Consider the following 18,445-nt stretch of genomic DNA (forward strand, 5'->3'; position numbering starts at 1 on the left):
CTCCACCAGTAGAACTTCAGTTTTTAGCCAGTTAATTGATAGCAAATTTTTGGATAGCAAGGCCTTCCCAGATCCCAAAATTCATACCACATAGATTGTTTTCTATATCATATATTCATGAGGTCAGCCCTACATTTCTAGGAAATACAATATTGGAAGAATAGATTAAATCCTTTTTGACTGCTTTGCCTTTTGCCACTCAAAAATGAATGCTGACGTCCTTGAAGAAACAAAACAAGTTCTCTCATTCTCCCCCAACATCCACTTTATTAGGCCAAATGTAAGTGTTTCTTATATTGAACTGGTCATCTGAAAAAACAAAATGTTAGCAAATGTTATCACATCTTGCAGCTGTGTAGTCAAAGACTCGGGTCAAATTCACACGCATGTGCATTTTCTGCTGTCAAGTTGTGAACTGGGAATGAAAAGCCATTTCAGAGACAAAGGCGATAGACTTTGCTTTTATTTTTGCAGCCATACAACTCTTGTCATGTTTTGATGCTTGGAGATGCTGGGACAAAAGGCACTATATATAAGTATTATTATGAGAATCAAAAGGTTTTTGAGGAAAACAGGTTCCTTTTTTGCAGAAGTGAATTTGAGCGACTAGTTGCTTAGTGTTGTCATGGTTGGGAAGATTTGTTTCCTTTCTTCTGACTACCGCAGCCTCTTGCTTCAGATGAGATCATAGCCCTACTATATGCTATATACTATATACCTACTATAACCTCAAGCACTAAGGGAAACACTATCTTGGTGTTCCAGCATATAGAGCATGGACATGAAGTCAGGAAGACCTGTGTTCAAATCCTGACTCATGTACTTGCTAGATGTATAACCCTGGACAAGTTACTTTGCTTCTGCTCTATTTAGTCTCTTCATCTGTAGCATGGGGATAATGATGGCATCTACCTCTCACGGTTGTTATAAGGATAAAATGAGATAATACCTATAAAACTCTTTATAAACCTTAAAATGCTATATAAATGCAAGCTATTAAAATAGAGTATTCCTGCTCCAAAGAGATTATAATTATAATTAGTTAGGAGGGGGCAGCTAAGTGGTGCAGTAGATAAAGCACCAGCCCTGGATTCAGGAGGATCCGGGTTTAAATCTGGCCTCAGACACTTAACACTTACTAGCTATGTGGCCCTGGGCAAGTCACTTAACCCTCATTGCCTTGAAAAAAAAAAAAAAGGTAATCTAGTTAGGAGGACAAGATTCATACTTATACATGTACATAAACACACGTGTGTGTATTTGTAAATATTGCAATTTAAAAGTTATCTATCAATGCTAGGTTATACATGGTAAGACTCAAATATGCAGTTTCCTCACCTATAAAATGAGGATACTGAAGTACTTGAGCTCCAAAGTCTCTTTGAGATATAACAGTATGTATAACCTCTATTGGATTGCTTACCATCTCAGAAAGGAGGGGAGGAGAGGAAGGGGTAGAATTGAGAACTCAAAACTTTAAAAAAATGTTTTAACATGTAATTGAGGAAAATAAAATACTATAAATAAATTAATAAATAAATTAAAAGTTATATGAGTGACTACCTTTAACAATTTAAGATTTTAGAGTCTTCTACCTGTTATATTCTATTCTGTTCTTTCTTTTTAATGGTTAATCTTTTATTGGAGGGAAGAAAACATTATACCATGTCTCAGGTAAACCAATTCAGGGGCTCAGGGGCTCAAATGATGGGGTACCAGCTTGTAATGGGTTCCACAGTTAGGGCAATGCTGTGTCTCGCCTTTGTGAAGCCAGAACCAGATGACTGCACTGTTGTCTTCTTCACAGATATAGCCCACTATTCGCTTGTCAGTGATGGAAGGGACCAGGTTTGGCTCCTCCTTAGTCCCTGGAGATGCCTTTGGGGCTAATATATTGTAGGGATACAAATCATTCCTTGCAGCCATCATAATCTCTCTCTCCAAATCATTAGCCTGCACTTCATCAGAAGGGATGCCTCCTCCGCTCGCCATGGAGCGAGCAGCAGCCCGAGCCAGGCCACAGGCCCTCAAGGCCTGGACCGCCAGCATCCTGGTGCCCCACAGAAACCTTGAAGCCATCATAACTGAGACAGCTACGAGCTGGTGTTGCAGCAGAGCTTCCTGTTCTGTTCTTCTAAGGTCCCTCTCAGCTGACATTCTGTACTTCTGCAATTTTAAGGTTCCTTCTGCCTCTGACATTCTGTGATTCTGGATTTCATGAAGAAGGTGGGCCTTGATTTTGACCTTAAAGGAAGAGTAGAACTTAGACAAGTGAATGGAAGGAAACATGGTGTATGGTGGGAAAAACACTGAACCAAGTAATTCTGGATTCTAGTCTCAACTCTACTATGAACTAGCTATATGACATCATACAAGTCACTTCTCCCCTTCTAGACCTCATTTTCCTCATCTTTACAATAAGGGACTAAATTCTGAGGTCCCCTTCAGCTCTGACCTTCTATTAGAGGTATTGATTAAGTTTGATGGAAGGAAAAATCTATAGTGTCTAATGGTCAGAAATTGTTACTATAACAGGGTATCAAAAAGGAAGAATTTTCTCTTGTATCTATAAATGACCTTATAAAATCTATAATGATTATTATATATAACCAGATGCCAAATGTTCAATGTTATTTTGTTATTCATCAGTTAAATCTTTGTATATGAGATTTTTTTTAACCCTGTCCCCCAACTCCGTTCAGTTATGATACTTAGTAAGACAATATAATATCATAGATAGAGTTAGATTGGGAATCAGATGGAACTGGGTTCCAATCCCATCTCTGACATTTATTGAATGTATGATCATAGAAAAGTCACCTAACTTCTCTGAGCATTAAGCAACTCTCAAAGATTATAAGTTGGAGATGGTTTATTGGAGGTTTCCTCACACTGAGAAAATCATAGGTCCTTGATATGTTATAAATTCAATTGAAGTACTTAGTAATTCTCTCGTAATTGCTTCTGCCTCCATTGGAAGAAGAATTGTGAAAGCTGGGAGAAAAATAGCAATGTAAATATAGCATAATGCCCCTTCTGTGTCTTTTTCCAATTTGCATTTCCACTTGGGAGTTGATTCTCCATAAGATGGCAGCTATCTTATATTCGAAGGGGTGTCCTGAAGATCTACACTTCTATCATTAGAGCTCATAAGTTCCACTATTGTACTTCCATTTCAGTCAGTCTGTGAATATGATTAGCTTTTAGCAAAGTGAAATAAGTGGAATGAGGAAAATGACATAGGCAATAATAATAATAATAAGCACTTATCCTTTAAGGTTTGTAAAATGCTTTATATAGGTTTTCCCATTTTATTCTAAAACAATAATTGGAAAGAACAGAAATAAAATAATTAGAACTGAATGCTAGGGCAGCTGGGTGGCACAGTGGATAGAGCACCAGCCCTGGAGTCAGGAGGACCTGAGTTCAAATCCGGCCTCAGACACTTAACACTTACTAGCTATGTGAGCCTAGGCAAGTCACTTAACCCCAACTGCCTCACAAAAAAAAAAAAAAAGAACCAAATGCTATAAGATTATAATTACTACTTTTGACCCCAAAGAAGAGATATAGGGGCAGCTAGGTGGGGCAGTGGATAAAGCACCAGCCCTGGATTCAGGAGGACCCAAGTTCAAATCTGACCTCAGACACTTTCCACTTACCAGCTGTATGACCCTGGGCAAGTCACTTAACCCTCATTGCCCTGCAAAAAAAAAAAAGAGATATAAGAAGATATAAACCTCTCCCCACCTCTTTGAAGGGATGGTGTATCATGGGTATGAAACACTCTATGTAACAGAATTTTTTGTTGTATTGGTTAGGCCTTCTCTTTGTTTATTCTTTTTTATAAGAATAGTCCTCTGGGAGGGGTAGGAGGAAGAACATATCATGACATTTAGGTGATTCAGAAATAGAAGATATTTATGAAAATCGTTTTTTAAAAAAATCATTTGTGACTAAACCTTATTACTACATCATCTGAGTTCAGGGTGAGAAGTCCCCTTAGACCAGGATGCAGGACACCTTAGTTCCATCTCTAGCACTAGTCATGTAATTTTTGTTTTTTTGGCAGGGCAATGGGAGTTAAGTGACTTGCCCAGGGTCACACAGCTAGTAAGTGTCTAGTGTCTGAGGCCAGATTTGAACTCAGGTACTCCTGAATCCAGGGCCGGTGCTTTATCCACTGTGCCACCTAGCCTCCCCTAATCATGTAATTTTTGACCTTCCATTTTAAAAAGGTAGCTTATAGCTCCTAGTTTCTAGAAGTTCCTTTTTCCCCTTTCATGTGGTTTTCATCAAGTAGCCATTAAGTGTTGTGAAGCTTTATGCTAGGCTGTCCCTTTTAGAGCCTACAACCTGTTTTTCCTCAGGGCTTCTAGTTTTTCTTCATTGTATCTCAGTTCCCAAAGCAGATGATGTCATTAGCCATTGCTGTTCCAAGGATATTCTTGCCATAGAGGATGGGAAGTCCCAAATATTCCAGCTTTTCAAATTTCATACTCATCATCTTGTCAGAGATGGAGGCTCTTCCCTTCAATCTCTTCCAAAGAGATTCCCTCTCAAAAGTGTGGCTGAAGTTAATCCCACTAAGATGGCCCACCATTGGAATGCTGAATTCTGAACTAGCTTGCTTTTTAATCCAAGCTCCCCTTAGATTCTTCAACCAGTCCCAATATACTTCTACACCATCTATCAATTGACCAATGCAATAGGAGTTTAGGCTTTGCTCACACCTTGTTCATATTTCTTTTTTTTTTCTTTTTTGCAGGGCAATGAGGATTAAGTGACTTGCCTAAGGTCACTCAGCTAGTCAAGTGTCTGAGCCCAGATTTGAACTCAGGTTCTCCTGAATCCAGGGCTGGTGCTTCATCCACTGTGCCACCTAGCTGCCCCCACCTCGTACATATTTCTGATTGAGTTTGGGTTCTCTGTGATCAATTAGAGTAGGGTGGATTCATACATTTAGAGATGTATAAGATATTATATTTTATAAGTCACTTTTAAAAGTGCAAAAGATTATTATTATTAGGGACATAGTCAAGACTGTGACTTTGATACTTTCAAAATCGGGGTTCAGTCACCTAATAGATGCCTCTTCCTCAAAGCTTTTGTGAGGTGATACCAAGCTCTACTCTGCCACTTCTGTGAATTGACCTGACTAGCACCAACCTATCAATGAACTGAACTACATCCCAAAAGATGATTACATTTATTCACTACCTGCCACACACTTTACAACACAAAAAACAATAACAAAACCAGAGGTCAGTACCTTAGCATTTAGTTTTAGAATATTTACTAAACCTGTGGTTTAGGCTCAAGTGCTTTCAGAGTGGCCATGGTTGTAAGTGTCCTCTAGGAGGGACATAGATCATAGAATTTTGGTGTCAAAAAGGACTTTGCTCTTATCTTTTTAGACATGAAAACTGAGGCTCAGAATGCTTCAGAGACTTTCTCGGGGTCATATAGGTAGTAAATGGAAGAATCAGGGCTTGAATTCTGAACATGGTTCTCTAGCCAGTGAGATTGTTGATCTAGATGGTTCTAAGTCCCCTCCCAGACTCCATCTATGATACCAGGATTGTAGATTTAGATGACTCGTGAGGTCCCTTCTAACTTGAGATCTATGATCATGGGGATCACAGGATCATATGTCTACAGCTGGAAGCCATGTAATCCAACCCCCCCCCCCATTTTACAGAGGTAGAAACCAAGGATCAAAGCAACTGTATATGTCAGGAAGGCTATGAACCTAAGCCTTTTATGTTACCTTGCCCCTTCTAGGAGAATGTTATGTCCCGCTCCTTGGAAGAATAGGGATCTGCCCTTTTACTATATTGTTGTACATTTCAGAGATGGAGAGAGGAATCCAGGATGTCAGAGTCTAAAGTCACAAGCAAATATAAAAGAATGATAAAATCAAGAGAATAATCAGAAATATCAAGAAAATGGAGCACAATTCTAGTCAAAGAAACAAGCAGAGGAATCAGGGATTTTAGCAAAATGATATTGCAACCAGGACAAACAGAACCTCAGATACACATAAACCAGATTCACTATACTTGAAGCTTGCAGACATGGAAAAGAAATTATGTTATTGTGCAAAGCTGGGTGCTTCTCCAGTAACTGCCTTTTACCAGTAATCTGGGCATATCCTTCTTGCAAGATTGGTTTATAGAATTTGGGACCTAGACATGGTATCTATATTGACTTTTTATTACTTTTCTACTCTCACACTGAAATTGCCTGATCACTTAAGCCAGAAATGGGACTCTGGATAGATAGCTCAATTCAATTCAATAAACATTTACTAAGCACCTGTTTTGAGCAAGGCATAGTGCTGGGAGATCAGGATACAAAGATGAAATGAGGTACACATTCAGTTCTAATGTAACAATTGTGTATTTATTATATACGAATATTATAAAAACATATAACAATTAGTTTGAAAATATTAATTTCTTCCAAAGCAATTTATTTCAGCATAATGGTAATTTTGTGTTTGCTTATGCACAATTTTTTCTTTGAGAATCAAATACAGAAAACTGCACTACTTCACAATAACTCAGAAGCTATAACCACAAGCAAACTTCAGGGTTTTTTCAAGGTAAAGTACCATATTCATTGTATGCCTTCTAGTACAGTAGAAGCTATGGGATAAGGAGGGCTGATATGTCTCTACCTCCATCCCTACCTTCCACCATCGCCAAGGCTCCTAGCCCCGGTGGTAAAGCTAGTTCCTAGCCTCAGTGACTCAACTTGGGCAGCCCAAACCCTGAAGAAAACCAGATGAAGGCTGAGCAACAGCCTGAGACTGAGAATAGCACCACTATTTACTGTAGCATTCATGTATTTCTTAACCACTTAATATGTTTAAAACTATGCCTCCATTGTATTTGGTTCCTACCTCTTTTTTATATTTCACTGATGAAGATTTTGAGTGTCACACCCCTAATTCCATTTTCCCCATAAGCTCTGTGGTTTTTATTGTGTGATTTTGCAAAGTAAGGTGATTTTAAAGAACATATGTTGCATAATAGAAGAACTGATTATAGTCCTTGTTTTCCATGAATTTAAAATCTTATAGTAGAAAGGTTTCCCACTCCCCTTTGCGGGAAGTACAAGAGAGAAAGTGAAAATATTCTGAAGCAAAGCACCTAAAAGATGGGTAGAGTCTTTCTCCTCCCCCTCTTAGAGTCTATTAAGAAGGAGGTTCTTTCTGCCTCAGTTATCTGTAATCTCCCCTGAAACCTCATTCAATAGAACTTCAGTCCCAGGAGACCAGTCTAAAGTTGCTTTGTAATATGTGTCCTTTAGCAAGGGAGCAGAGTACACGCCTCAAAGAGTGGACTCTTGTCCTCATGGGGAGTGTTCTAGTCTACTTTTGCTACAAATTAAAATAGAAGAAGTTATATACAAATAACTACCATATAAGGCAGAACATACTAAGACCCCAAAAGAGATCCAGAAAAAAAGTGACTTAACATTTGACAAAGAGATTCAGACAAAGGAGACTGAGCAACAAAAAATCCATTTTAGCACTGCATATATAGAAATAAGAGGTGGAGTAGGTGAGAAGACTTCATGAGGAAGGTGCCACTTTAGTTGAATCAGAGAAGAGGGAGGAAGTGGTGGTGACTACCTACAGCAAATATACCCCCAAAGTGAGGCAATAATCTATTATAAATAACTCTACTGAAAGATGGAGGTCCCACATAATATCTCTATGAGTGGTAAGTTTGCACCTTCTGCTTTTCTAATCTCAGTGATTCAGATATGGTTTTTTTTTGTTTCTTTGGGGTTTTTTTTGGGGGGGGGGAACAGGGCAATGAGCGTTAAGTGACTTGCCCAGGGCCACACAGATAGTAAGTGTCAAGTGTTTGAGGCTGTATTTGAACTCAGGTCCTCCTGAATCCAGGGCCAGTGCTTTATCCACTGTGCCACCTAGCTGCCCCCTCAGATATGTTTTTGAGGGCAAAATCCCTTTACCTTGCTACCCTGCCCCCCATCCAGCTCTATCCTACCATTTCCCAGTCTAGTTTCTCCTCTACCCACATTTTCATTATGTCTTCTGGAATCTTCAATTAATCATTCACAAACTTCCTTTCACCATCAATTACCTCTTCTTACCCTTGTTTCCATCTTCTTGAGCTCACAGAAATCTGACTCTCTGGAAGATGCTGAATTACTGGTCACCCTCTTTAGAGTTGGCTTCTCCTTCTCTCCTGACTTACAGTACACTGGGTCAAGGAGGAGTTGACATATGCCTCCCAGTGCTTCCTGCTACCTTCATAATTCATCAACTTCTCCTTTGAGGTTCACTCTATCTATATCATATGGCCCAGATCCTTGTAACGGCTCTATTGTTCCTCTTTTCCCAAAAAATTCAATACTTGGCTTATAGTCTCTCTCTACTCTACCTCTTGCCCTTAGACTTAGGAATAAATATACACATTTATATACCCCTAAACACTCTAAATTCTTAGTTCATCAACTTCTTTAGTACCCATGAACTATAACTTCAGTCATCTTTGGGGTTATAAAAAATTAATTGTTATTTGAGGTTTTTATGACCCCATCTTTTGGCTAGAATTTTAAAAACCCTGGCACATGCACTGACCTGGGGCTCAGGCGCAGCGCCTCTGCAAATGGCATGGTGCTCCACCCACTGGTTGTAGCCATCACCATGGCACTGGCACCTCACATCATCACCATTCGCCAATGTCCTACATGGGCCTGGCAAAATTATAATAACTAGAAGCCCAGTGAGGGCAGTCATGTGACTGTCAGTCAGAACTGCCAGCCAATTGGCTTGGAGCTGTGTGTGGTCTGACTGGGGTCTGCTGGAAAGAAGAAGGGAGGAGATTTGCCATTCTAGCTTGAAGCTGGAAGGCGACAGGATGCAGCCGGGTGTGTTCTCAGCTGATTCCTGGGTGGTGGTGTTTATTCAGGTTGTATAATATCCCTTCCCCCATTTTATTTCCTTTCCCTTAATTCCACTGATCTTGCTTGTGTTTTTAAGTTCATTCTTGTTAATAAATCCTGTTCTGCTTTTGAGGGAGGCTGTCGGTCTCCTTCCTTGCCCCAATATTGTGACCAGTCGCATAGCTAACACTTCCCAATTAAAAATTGGTCCCTACAGGGTATAATTATAACCCAGATCTCACATGACCCATAACTATGCCAACTCCATGATTCTGAACTTAAAATTTCCCTTCTCTCATAACTGTCTCTGGTCTTTCCATCTCTTTCCTTGCCTCACTTTTCCTAAACCTATTCTTCATTTTTTTTTTTAGTGAGGCAATTGGGGTTAAGTGACTTGCCCAGGGTCACACAGCTAGTAAGTGTTAAGTGTCTGAGGCCGGATTTGAACTCAGGTCCTCCTGACTCCAGAGCCAGTGCTTTATCCACTGCGCCACCTAGCCGCCCCTATTCTTCATTTTTGTCACTACCTCCTTCCCTTCCCTGTTCTCCCAGAACATCACTTCTGCTCTAGATTCACTTTTCCTTTTTTCACAGTCAGTCCAATAGTTGACTCTACAAGACTCTACCCCTGAATTTCTTTTCCCTTTGTCCTACTTCTGTTTATGTCCTGTCCATCTTCGATGCTGAGTCACCCTTATCATCTGCCTTCTCTACCCCTAAGCTTCAGAAGACTACCGAAAGAAGTAACATTATGTTGACTGGGTCCATTACAAAGTAATGTTGCACAATCTCAAAAGGGACTTCACTGCTGCCTAATGAAACATTTATTCTTCTTCAGTTGACTATCTCATTCTCTTCCGTGTGTATGATATGATTATGGATTTGAGTCAGATTAAACTCTGAGGATGGGGTCTGGAAGGTACCCAGCCCTGCCCCAATATAGTTAGTTTAGAAGTTTTTTGCTTGTCAGATTCTCACTGTCTCCTTTAAGTTTTATTGCCAATTAACAGTATTTTTACTTCTGCTCAGTCTCCCCACTTGTCAGCTACATATTAGTTTTGTCTGCAATCCATCATGTGTCAGAACCCCAGTCAGTGGGTCAGGGAGTTTGCCCACCAGTTCAATACTCGGGACTCAAGAAGAAAGGACGGGGCTCGGCACAGGATGCAGCAATTAAGTTGAGACCAGATGTTAAGTGACATGTCTCTTTTTCTCAGAGCAGAATCCCCTTGGCCCTGGGGTCCCCAACAATGGATTATTCTTTTCTTCCCAACATAACCGAAGATAAATTTTAACCCTGTCATCCTTCTAGAATTAACACGCTACAGAACAATGCTGAAGCACCTGAGTGACTCTTCCTGTTATTCAGGTTGAATATCTTTAGAGACAGGGGCCAGGAGAGGGGAGTCATTGGGAACTGTGAGATCTGAAACATCTGACTGTCACTCCCCTGTTTCCTCTTCCTTTGGTTTGACCTTGTTCCCCTTCCCCTTTTCCTCCTTGTTCCTGGAACACGTATGCATGACTCCATACATTGATCACGAGCTGAACACGCACCCTGGGTGAGACAGGATTGGATGTTAGATTGTGAGCTCGACCTAGCGTGTGTGGGGACTTCCCCTCTGACCAACATTCCTATATAAGGTCAAGGCATGTATTAGCTGGCGTGGCTCAGGCATTGAGCTTGCCCATTCCTGTGGGAATGTCATAAATCTGTCTCTGCTTGACTTGGTGGTCTCCTCGAGTTATTTGGGTAAACTGAGGCAGTTTGCTCCATACACATGGTTGTGCCAAACTCTCTTATCTCCTCAGATCTCCAATGCCTCCTCCAACTCTCTTTCTCTCTCCTTAATTTACTGATCAAGCAAAGACCATTTGCCATGAGTTCTGGAGTCTTTTCTACTCAACACATTAAAACCCCTCTACATATCCTTCTATTTTTGCCTGTTTTACAGGATTCTGTATTTAAGGGAGAGGAATTCATCCCTTTATCAAAGCCAACCTCTCTACCTCTGCCATAAATCCCATATCTTCACATCTCCTTCAAGAGTTTGCCTCCATCAATAATTCCCTAATTCTCTTTACTTTTAAACTCTTCCACCTTCAAAAAATGCCCTCATTAAACTCAGTCATATCATCAAGCCATCATTCTATAACTTTTCTCCCTTTCACTGCTAAACTCCCTACAGAGAAACATCTATACTTTCCGACTTCATTTCCTCACTACTAAATTACTTCTCAACACCTTACAATCTGGCTTCTAACCCTATCACCCTAATGAAATTGATTTCTCCAAGGTTACAATGATCTCTTAATTGCTACAGCCAAACACTTTATCTTAGTTCTCATCCTCCCTGACTTCTCTGAGATCTTCAATAATGTTAATCATATCTTTTCCTGATGACTGTCACCTACCATGGTGGAAGGTAGGTAGCATAGTGGGTAGAGCAGCAGGCATGAAGTCAGAAAGAACTGAGTTCAAATCCAGATTCAGATACTTACTACATGACACTACATAATTCACTTAACCTCTGCCTGCCTCAGTTTCCTCAATTATAAAATGGGGATAAAAATAGCATTTACTTCTCAGGGTTGTTATATGGTTTAAATGAGGTAATACTTCTAAAGCAATTAGCACAGTTCCTGGCACATAGTAAGTACTTAATAGTCGTTTCCCTTTACTTCTCTACCCATAGTTTCCATGACACTGCTCTTTCCTGGATCTCCTCCTTCTTGCCTCACTGATCTTTTTCAGTATCCTGTGATTGATCATCATCTGTCTGCATGGATGTTCTCTAGACTTCTGCTCACTTTCTCCCTCCCTCCCTCCCTCCCTCTCTCTCTCTCTCTTTCTCTCTCATTGACTCCTATGAATTCACATATTATCTCTACACAAATAACTGTCAAAGCTATTATTTCTCTCTAGGTTCCTAATCACTCAGTATCAATTGTTTCTTGAAAATATCCTTCAGGATATCCCAGGGTATTTCAAAGTCAACATGTCTAAAATAGATGTCACTCTTTTCTTTATTAAATATGCCCTTCCTCCAAAATCTTGTTTCTGTTGTGGGGTACTACTATCCTGCCAGTCACTCATGTTTGGAATTAAATACTTGTCATTCTACTTCCCTAACAAATTGTTTCTATTTGGCCAGAAACTCTAATAGTCTTCCCCTCCCCGACTGATTCTTTTGTGAAGGTAAAGTAGGCCATCTTTTACCCCAATTCTTACCTAGCCTTAACTACCGAATGGGTGTTACCTCAGACAAACTGAGACCTGGGAAAGACCTTAGCTTAAAAAGGCCAAGGTCACCCACTGCATGCTGGTCATCACCAGTCATTCTGAACTAAGTCTTGCCACTGGATTCTGATGACTCTGTAGGAGAAAGTAAAGCTGATGACTTTGCACAACTCTGCCTCACTTAAATCCAACTCACTCAAAAGTGAAGACATCCCCTTCCTCATGTCATTGGTCTTCTTCAAGAATGAAGGATGAACAACAACAATCCCTCCACTCACACAGTCGCCACTCTAGTTCAGGCCCTCATCACCTCTCCACTGGATTCCTATAATAGCCTCCTAATTGGTCTCCTTATTTTGAGTCCTTTGTCTCTTGAATCCATCTTCCCTACAGCTACCAAAATAACCTTGCCAACCCATAATTCACTCTTAAAAAAAAAAACTTTCAGTGGCTTTCTGTGGGGAAAAAAATAGGCTAAAATACAAACTGCTTAGCCTAACATTTAAGAGCCTTCATCATGATGATGATAATGATGTACTAAAGATAGCTAGCATTTATATAGTGCTTTAAAGCTTGCAAAGTGCCTTATGAATGTTATCTCATATTACTCCACAACAACTCTGGGAGATAGGTGCTATTATCATCCCCATTTACAGATGAGGAAACTGAGGCAAACAGATGTTAAATGACTTGCCCAGGGTCAAATATCTAGGAAGTGCCTAAGGCTGAATTTGAACTCAGGGTTTCCTGATTCCAGGCCCAATGCTCCATCCACTGCACCACCTAGCTGCCCTCTGCTAATCCTTCCGGTTTAATTTTATACTATTTCCCTTTAGGAATTCTACATTCTAGAATGGCTATTCCCAAAATAAAGTATTCTATCTCTTTTAGTGCAGTGATAAACACTGATGAATGACAAGCCATTCCTTGTCTTTGAAATACACTCACTCCTAGTCTTATAAGACCTTTCCTGATCCCCCACCTTCCTCAGTTGTTAGAGCTCTCTCTGTCTGTCTATGTATGTGTCTGTCTCTCCTTAATAAACTCTGTGTAGAAATTTTTTCATTTTTTCTTTGTATCCCAAGTACCTTGCACATAGTAGGCACTTAATAAATGCTGGTGGAATTGAATTGAATTGTTGTTTTGCTTAGCTTGCGGGTATAACTAGATTAAATACCCTTTATAGACTGAACATTAATGAAATCATGCAATATGCTTGCATTTCACAAGGATCTTTGAATTCCCCAAATTTTCTATTTCCCATAAGAGAGCCACTCAAGCTAATGGCATGACTAAAATTCACATTCAGGGTGGGGAATAAAACTATAAGGAGAAAGAGAATACATGCATTGTCTCATTGTTCTTCCATGCTATGCATTGACATCAGTTTAGCAGATACATAAAGTTCATCTAAAGAAAAACATCTATAAAAGGGATGAAATATTTTTGAAAATTAAAAATGTCATTATTAATGCTTTTATGCCTTATGCTATTTAAGATTCTAAAACTTATGTGTGTGTATATACACACACACACACAGAGAATTTCTATCTATTCTATTACTAAAAACACAGCATTAAAAAATCTGTTCCTGCCATATGATTTCTTTCCCCTTATGAGTCTTCACTAGTGGTATCTCGCAAATTAAACTAATTCTCATTCTTGTTTGTAGTTGAATTTAATTTGTGTGTGCACATGATATCTATATTATAAACTATTATTAAGCATATTATGAGTTTCTAAATAAGAGGTAATCTTTATACATGGACAACACAGTTTCTATTTCTGGTAGAAGGAGTATCGGGGTGGGCCTGGGAAGGAGCAAGAAAAGGCTTTGAAATAAAACTCTTAAGACAGAGGATTTCTTTCTACTTGTATTTGTATTCTTTGAACTTAGTAAAGTGCCTGACATGTAATAAGTGGCATGTAATAAATACTAGTTGATTGATTAGCTGACTAGAGAAATAAGGAAATGTGTTGTGAAGGAGCTTCACAAATTTTTAGAATTGGGGAGAAAGCCAAAGATTCAAACGAGAGAGGTGCAGTTTGCAAGGATTTGAGAAATTGAAGGAGATAGAGAAAGAATTCAAGTGGAAGGAAAAGGATTTGAGGAAAAGGGAGATTCAAATGAAAAGATCTAAAGTGAAAAGCTGATGAGGAAAAGAAGGACAAGAAGAAGGAACAGAAGGAGAAAGACTCAATTAGGAGAAAGACTCAAGGAAGAGAAAAAAGTTCAGTCTGATTCAACAAGGACTTATTGAGCCCTATTGGGCTCAATTATTAGGTGCTGGGGTCATAGAGATAAAGGAAAAACAGATCTTGCCTTCAACGACCTCATGTTTTACTGGTTTGGAGGTTTAGGGTAAGGTACAACAAGTAGATGTATATAGACATCATTATGGAAGTAGTGAAGAGAGCACTAATACCTAACTGGGAAATAAATGGCTTCTTCTAGGAAGTGAAAACATGAGCTGAGCCTTGAAGGGAGCAACAGCTTCAAAGACAAAAAGGGGACCAGGGAATCCTTTCCAGGCATGGGAAGCAATCTAAGCAAAGACACAAAAATAGAAAATGGAATGCTGAATCCAGGGAACAGCAGTGTGTCATAAATGGGGTGTGAGAAGAAGAATATGGTGAAGTAAACCTGGAAAGGTACATTGGAGCCAAATTACTAACAGTATTAAATACCAAAGGAGTTTGTATTTTCTACTGAAGACACTAGGGAGCCATTGAAAGTTCCTGAGGAGGGGAAGTGATTTAGTCAAACTTGTGCTTTAAGATATTTTGGCAGCTTTGGAGAGTATGGATTAAAGAATGGATAGCTGGAAAACTGGAAGTCAAGTTAGGAGGCTATTGCAATAGTATATGCCTGGTGAGAACCTGAATTAAGGTAGTGACCATTGAAGTGAAGGGAAGATGACAGATATAAAATATGTTGAAATGGGGCCAATAAGAATTGACAACTGGGGGCGGGAGCCAAGATGGCAGAAGAAAGGCTGTGAGTCTCCCAGCTCTGAAAAACCTGTCCACATACCTCCAAAAATAATGCCATAAGACAATTCTTGGAGCAGCATAACCCACATAAGAACAGAGTGAGACTCTTTTCCAGCCAAAGATGGTGACTGGGATCACCTGCTGTTCGGGTTGAGAGAGTAGTGCAGCATGAGGAGCAGGACCAGCCTAGAGCAGGCAGCACCTCCAAAGTCTCAAAATCTTCAGCTGCTTCTTCTGAAGCTAGGCTTCCTGACTGGTGAGGGGGTCCAGTGGTGGGGGGAATAGCTGTGGTCTCTGCTAGGACTGGGACAGGATGGCCACATTCTGAACCAGCAAGCAAAGTTGAGGGACAGCCTCCCAGTGGAAGAGGAGCACAGGCACACCAAGCTTATGACAATAGAGAATCAGACTTCTGTTTCCAGGTCAAAGAGAAAGCAGGCCATGGTTACTCACAGGCCAGGCAGGCTGAGAAAAAGCCCACTCATCCCCTGGGCCAAGCAGTAGTTCTCAATAGTGTATCCTGGAAGCAATGCTACAAAATTGAGAAGAAGTTAAAAGCCAAGAAATAGGGGATCAAGATGAGTAAGCAGAAAAAAGAGCAGACCATAGAAAGCTGCTTTGGGGGCACACTAGACAAGAATACACCCTCAGAAAAAGATAATAACAAAGTTAAAGCCCCTGCATCCAGAGCTTCCAAAAAAAAAAAAGAATTGGTCTCAAGTCTTGGGAGCGCTCAAAAGGGACGTTGAAGAGAAAGTAGGAGAGATCACAGGAAGACTTAGAGAGGTGGAGGAAAGAATGGAAAGAGAAATGAGAGCAATGCCAGAGAGTCATGAGAAAAAAGTCAACATCTTGAAAAGCCAAATGGAAAAGGAGATACAAAAGCTCTCTGAAGAAAATTATTGCCTAAGAATTAGGATTGAACAAATGGAAGCTAGTGACTTTATGAGAAACCGAGACACAGTAAAGCAAATCCAAATGAATAAGAAAATAGAGGGCAATATGAAATATCTCCTTGGAAAAACAGATGACCTGGAAAATAGATACAGGGGAGATAATTTGAAAATCACTGGAATACCTGAAAACCATGACCAAAATAAGATCTTAGACACCACCTTCCAAAAGATTGTCAGGGAAAATTGCCCTGATATTCTAGAAGCAGAAGGTAAAATAGAAATTGAAAGAATCCACTGATCACCCCTGAAAGAGATCCCAAAAGGAAAACCTCCAGGAATATTATAGCCAAATTCCATAGCTCCCAGGTCAAGGAGAAAATATTACAAGCAGCTAGAAAGAAACAATTCAGAACTTATGCCATGATCACTCCAAAAAACATCCAAATAACGCCATAGGAAAATGCCTGGAGCGGCAAAACTCACAGAAGAATGTGCTGAAATAATCGTCTAACCAAGAACAGCTTGGAAGGTCAGAAGGAAGGAGCTGCTGTGCTGATACAGGAGTTGAGCCCAACCCCACAGTCACCCTGACACAGATCCAGTCCCAAGAAGGCCTCACCTGAAAAGCAGACCCCCAGAGCCTCTGAATTAGCTGAAGAGCCACTGTCATCTGGAACTAAGCTCACAGTCTGGTGAATGGGCTGAGCCCTGGGCAGGGGGGAGACTACAGGGGTCTATGCTGGTGCTAAGGCAGAACTTGGATTTTATACCCCTACTGAGATCCAGGAGGTAGGGTCAAGTAGCAGGGGCCGGGGGAGGGGGGGGGAACAGGCTCATCAGAGCTGACAACCACAACACACAAAGCTGGTTGATTAGCAAGTTGGTCTGGGGTCATCTAAGGACCAGGGAACAGGCCAGGCAAGTGAAGAACCTGATTCTCCTTAAATCATACCACCTGGGACTTCTTAAGCTTGGGATACTGCAGCCTGGAAATAGTGCCCCACTTTAAGGAACTAAAAGTCTAGTAAAAGAAAGGCAAGATGAGCCGACAGAGAAAGGTGAGGACCATAGAAAGTTTCTTCAGTAACAAGGAAGACCAAGGGGCACCCTCAGAGGAAGATGTCAACATCAGGGACGCTATATCTAAAGCTTCCAAGAAAAATACAAATTGGTCTCAGGCCATAGAGGTGCTCAAAAAGGACTTTGAAGAGTTAGAGAGGTAGAGGAAAAAATGGAAAGAGAAATGAGGGTGATGCAGGAAAGACATGAGAAAAAAGTCAACAGCTTGAAAAGTCAAATTGGCCAAATGGAAAAGGAGGTACAAAAGCTCTCTAATGAAAATAATTGTCTAAGAACAAATAGAAGCCAGTGACTTTATGAGAAACCAAGATACAATAAAGCAAATCCAAATGGATAAAAAAATAGAGGGCAATGTGAAATATCTTCTGGGAAAAACTGCTGACCTGGAAAATAGGTCCAGGAGAGATAATTTGAAAATTATTGGTCTTCCTGAAAACCATGATCAAGGAAAGAGTTTAGATCTTCCAAGATATTCTCAGGGAAAATTGCCCTGAAATTCTAGAAGCAGAAGGTAAAATAGAAATTGAAAGAATCCACTGATCACCTCCAGAAAGAGATCCCAAAAGGAAAACTCCTAGGAATATTATAGCCAAATTCCAGAGCTTTCAGGTCAAGGAGGACATATTGCAAGCTGCCAAAAAGAAAGAATTCAAGTACTGTAGAACCTCAGTCAGGATAGCACAAGATCTAGCAGCTTCTACATTAAAGGACCAGAGGGCATGGAATATGATATTCCAATGGGCAAAGGATTACAACCAAGAATCACCTACCCAGCAAAACTCAGCATTATCTTTCAGCGGAAAAAAATGGGACTTTAATGAAAAAGAAGACTTTCAGATATTTGTGATGAAAAGACCTGAACTGAATGGCAAATTTGACTTTCAAATACAAGACCCTAGAGAACCATAAAAAATTGGAGCTGGGGGACATACCTGGGGTCATATAGTGGGTGACTGTCTTATGTCTGAGGCCAGGTTTTGGCTGGGATGCCCCTGGGTCCAGGGGTGATGCTTTGTCCACTGTGTCACTTAGCTAGGTGATGACATCTTTAGGGTTAAATTGAGGGGTAAAGGGAATTCACTGGGGGAGGGGGAAGGGCAGAAGTGAAACTACATGAAAGTAACAGGAAAAGGCTTATGGAGTGGGGGAAGAGATGGGAGAGGAGCAGGGCAGTAAATGAATTTTACACTCATCAGAAAAGGCTCAAAGACCTTAAACTCATCAGAGCTGCTTCAAGGAGGGACTAACATACACACCCAACAGGGTGGAGTAATCTGTTTAATCTGGGCAGTAAATGAGTCTAACACTC

The 18,445-nt window shown here is 40.4% G+C and overlaps 2 protein-coding genes across 2 annotated transcripts in view; both read right to left on the reverse strand.

The window, feature by feature from the left end:
- VRK1 (VRK serine/threonine kinase 1) overlaps positions 1-18,445 on the reverse strand; it is a 367,797-nt gene that overhangs the window by 162,684 nt on the left and 186,668 nt on the right. The window lies entirely within an intron of this gene.
- LOC122741955 (cytochrome c oxidase subunit 5B, mitochondrial-like) lies at positions 1,693-2,155 on the reverse strand. The gene has a single exon (XM_043985875.1). It carries the CDS (start codon positions 2,080-2,082, stop codon positions 1,693-1,695), a length of 390 nt encoding a protein of 129 aa, XP_043841810.1. The 5' UTR covers positions 2,083-2,155.

This window comes from Dromiciops gliroides, chromosome 2 (assembly GCF_019393635.1).
Source record: "Dromiciops gliroides isolate mDroGli1 chromosome 2, mDroGli1.pri, whole genome shotgun sequence".
In the NCBI taxonomy this organism is placed as follows: Eukaryota; Metazoa; Chordata; class Mammalia; order Microbiotheria; family Microbiotheriidae; genus Dromiciops; species Dromiciops gliroides.

Bases quoted from the DNA above. Each gene is read 5' to 3' on its own strand.
- LOC122741955 (XM_043985875.1), bottom strand. From the start codon at position 2,082: ATGATGGCTTCAAGGTTTCTGTGGGGCACCAGGATGCTGGCGGTCCAG.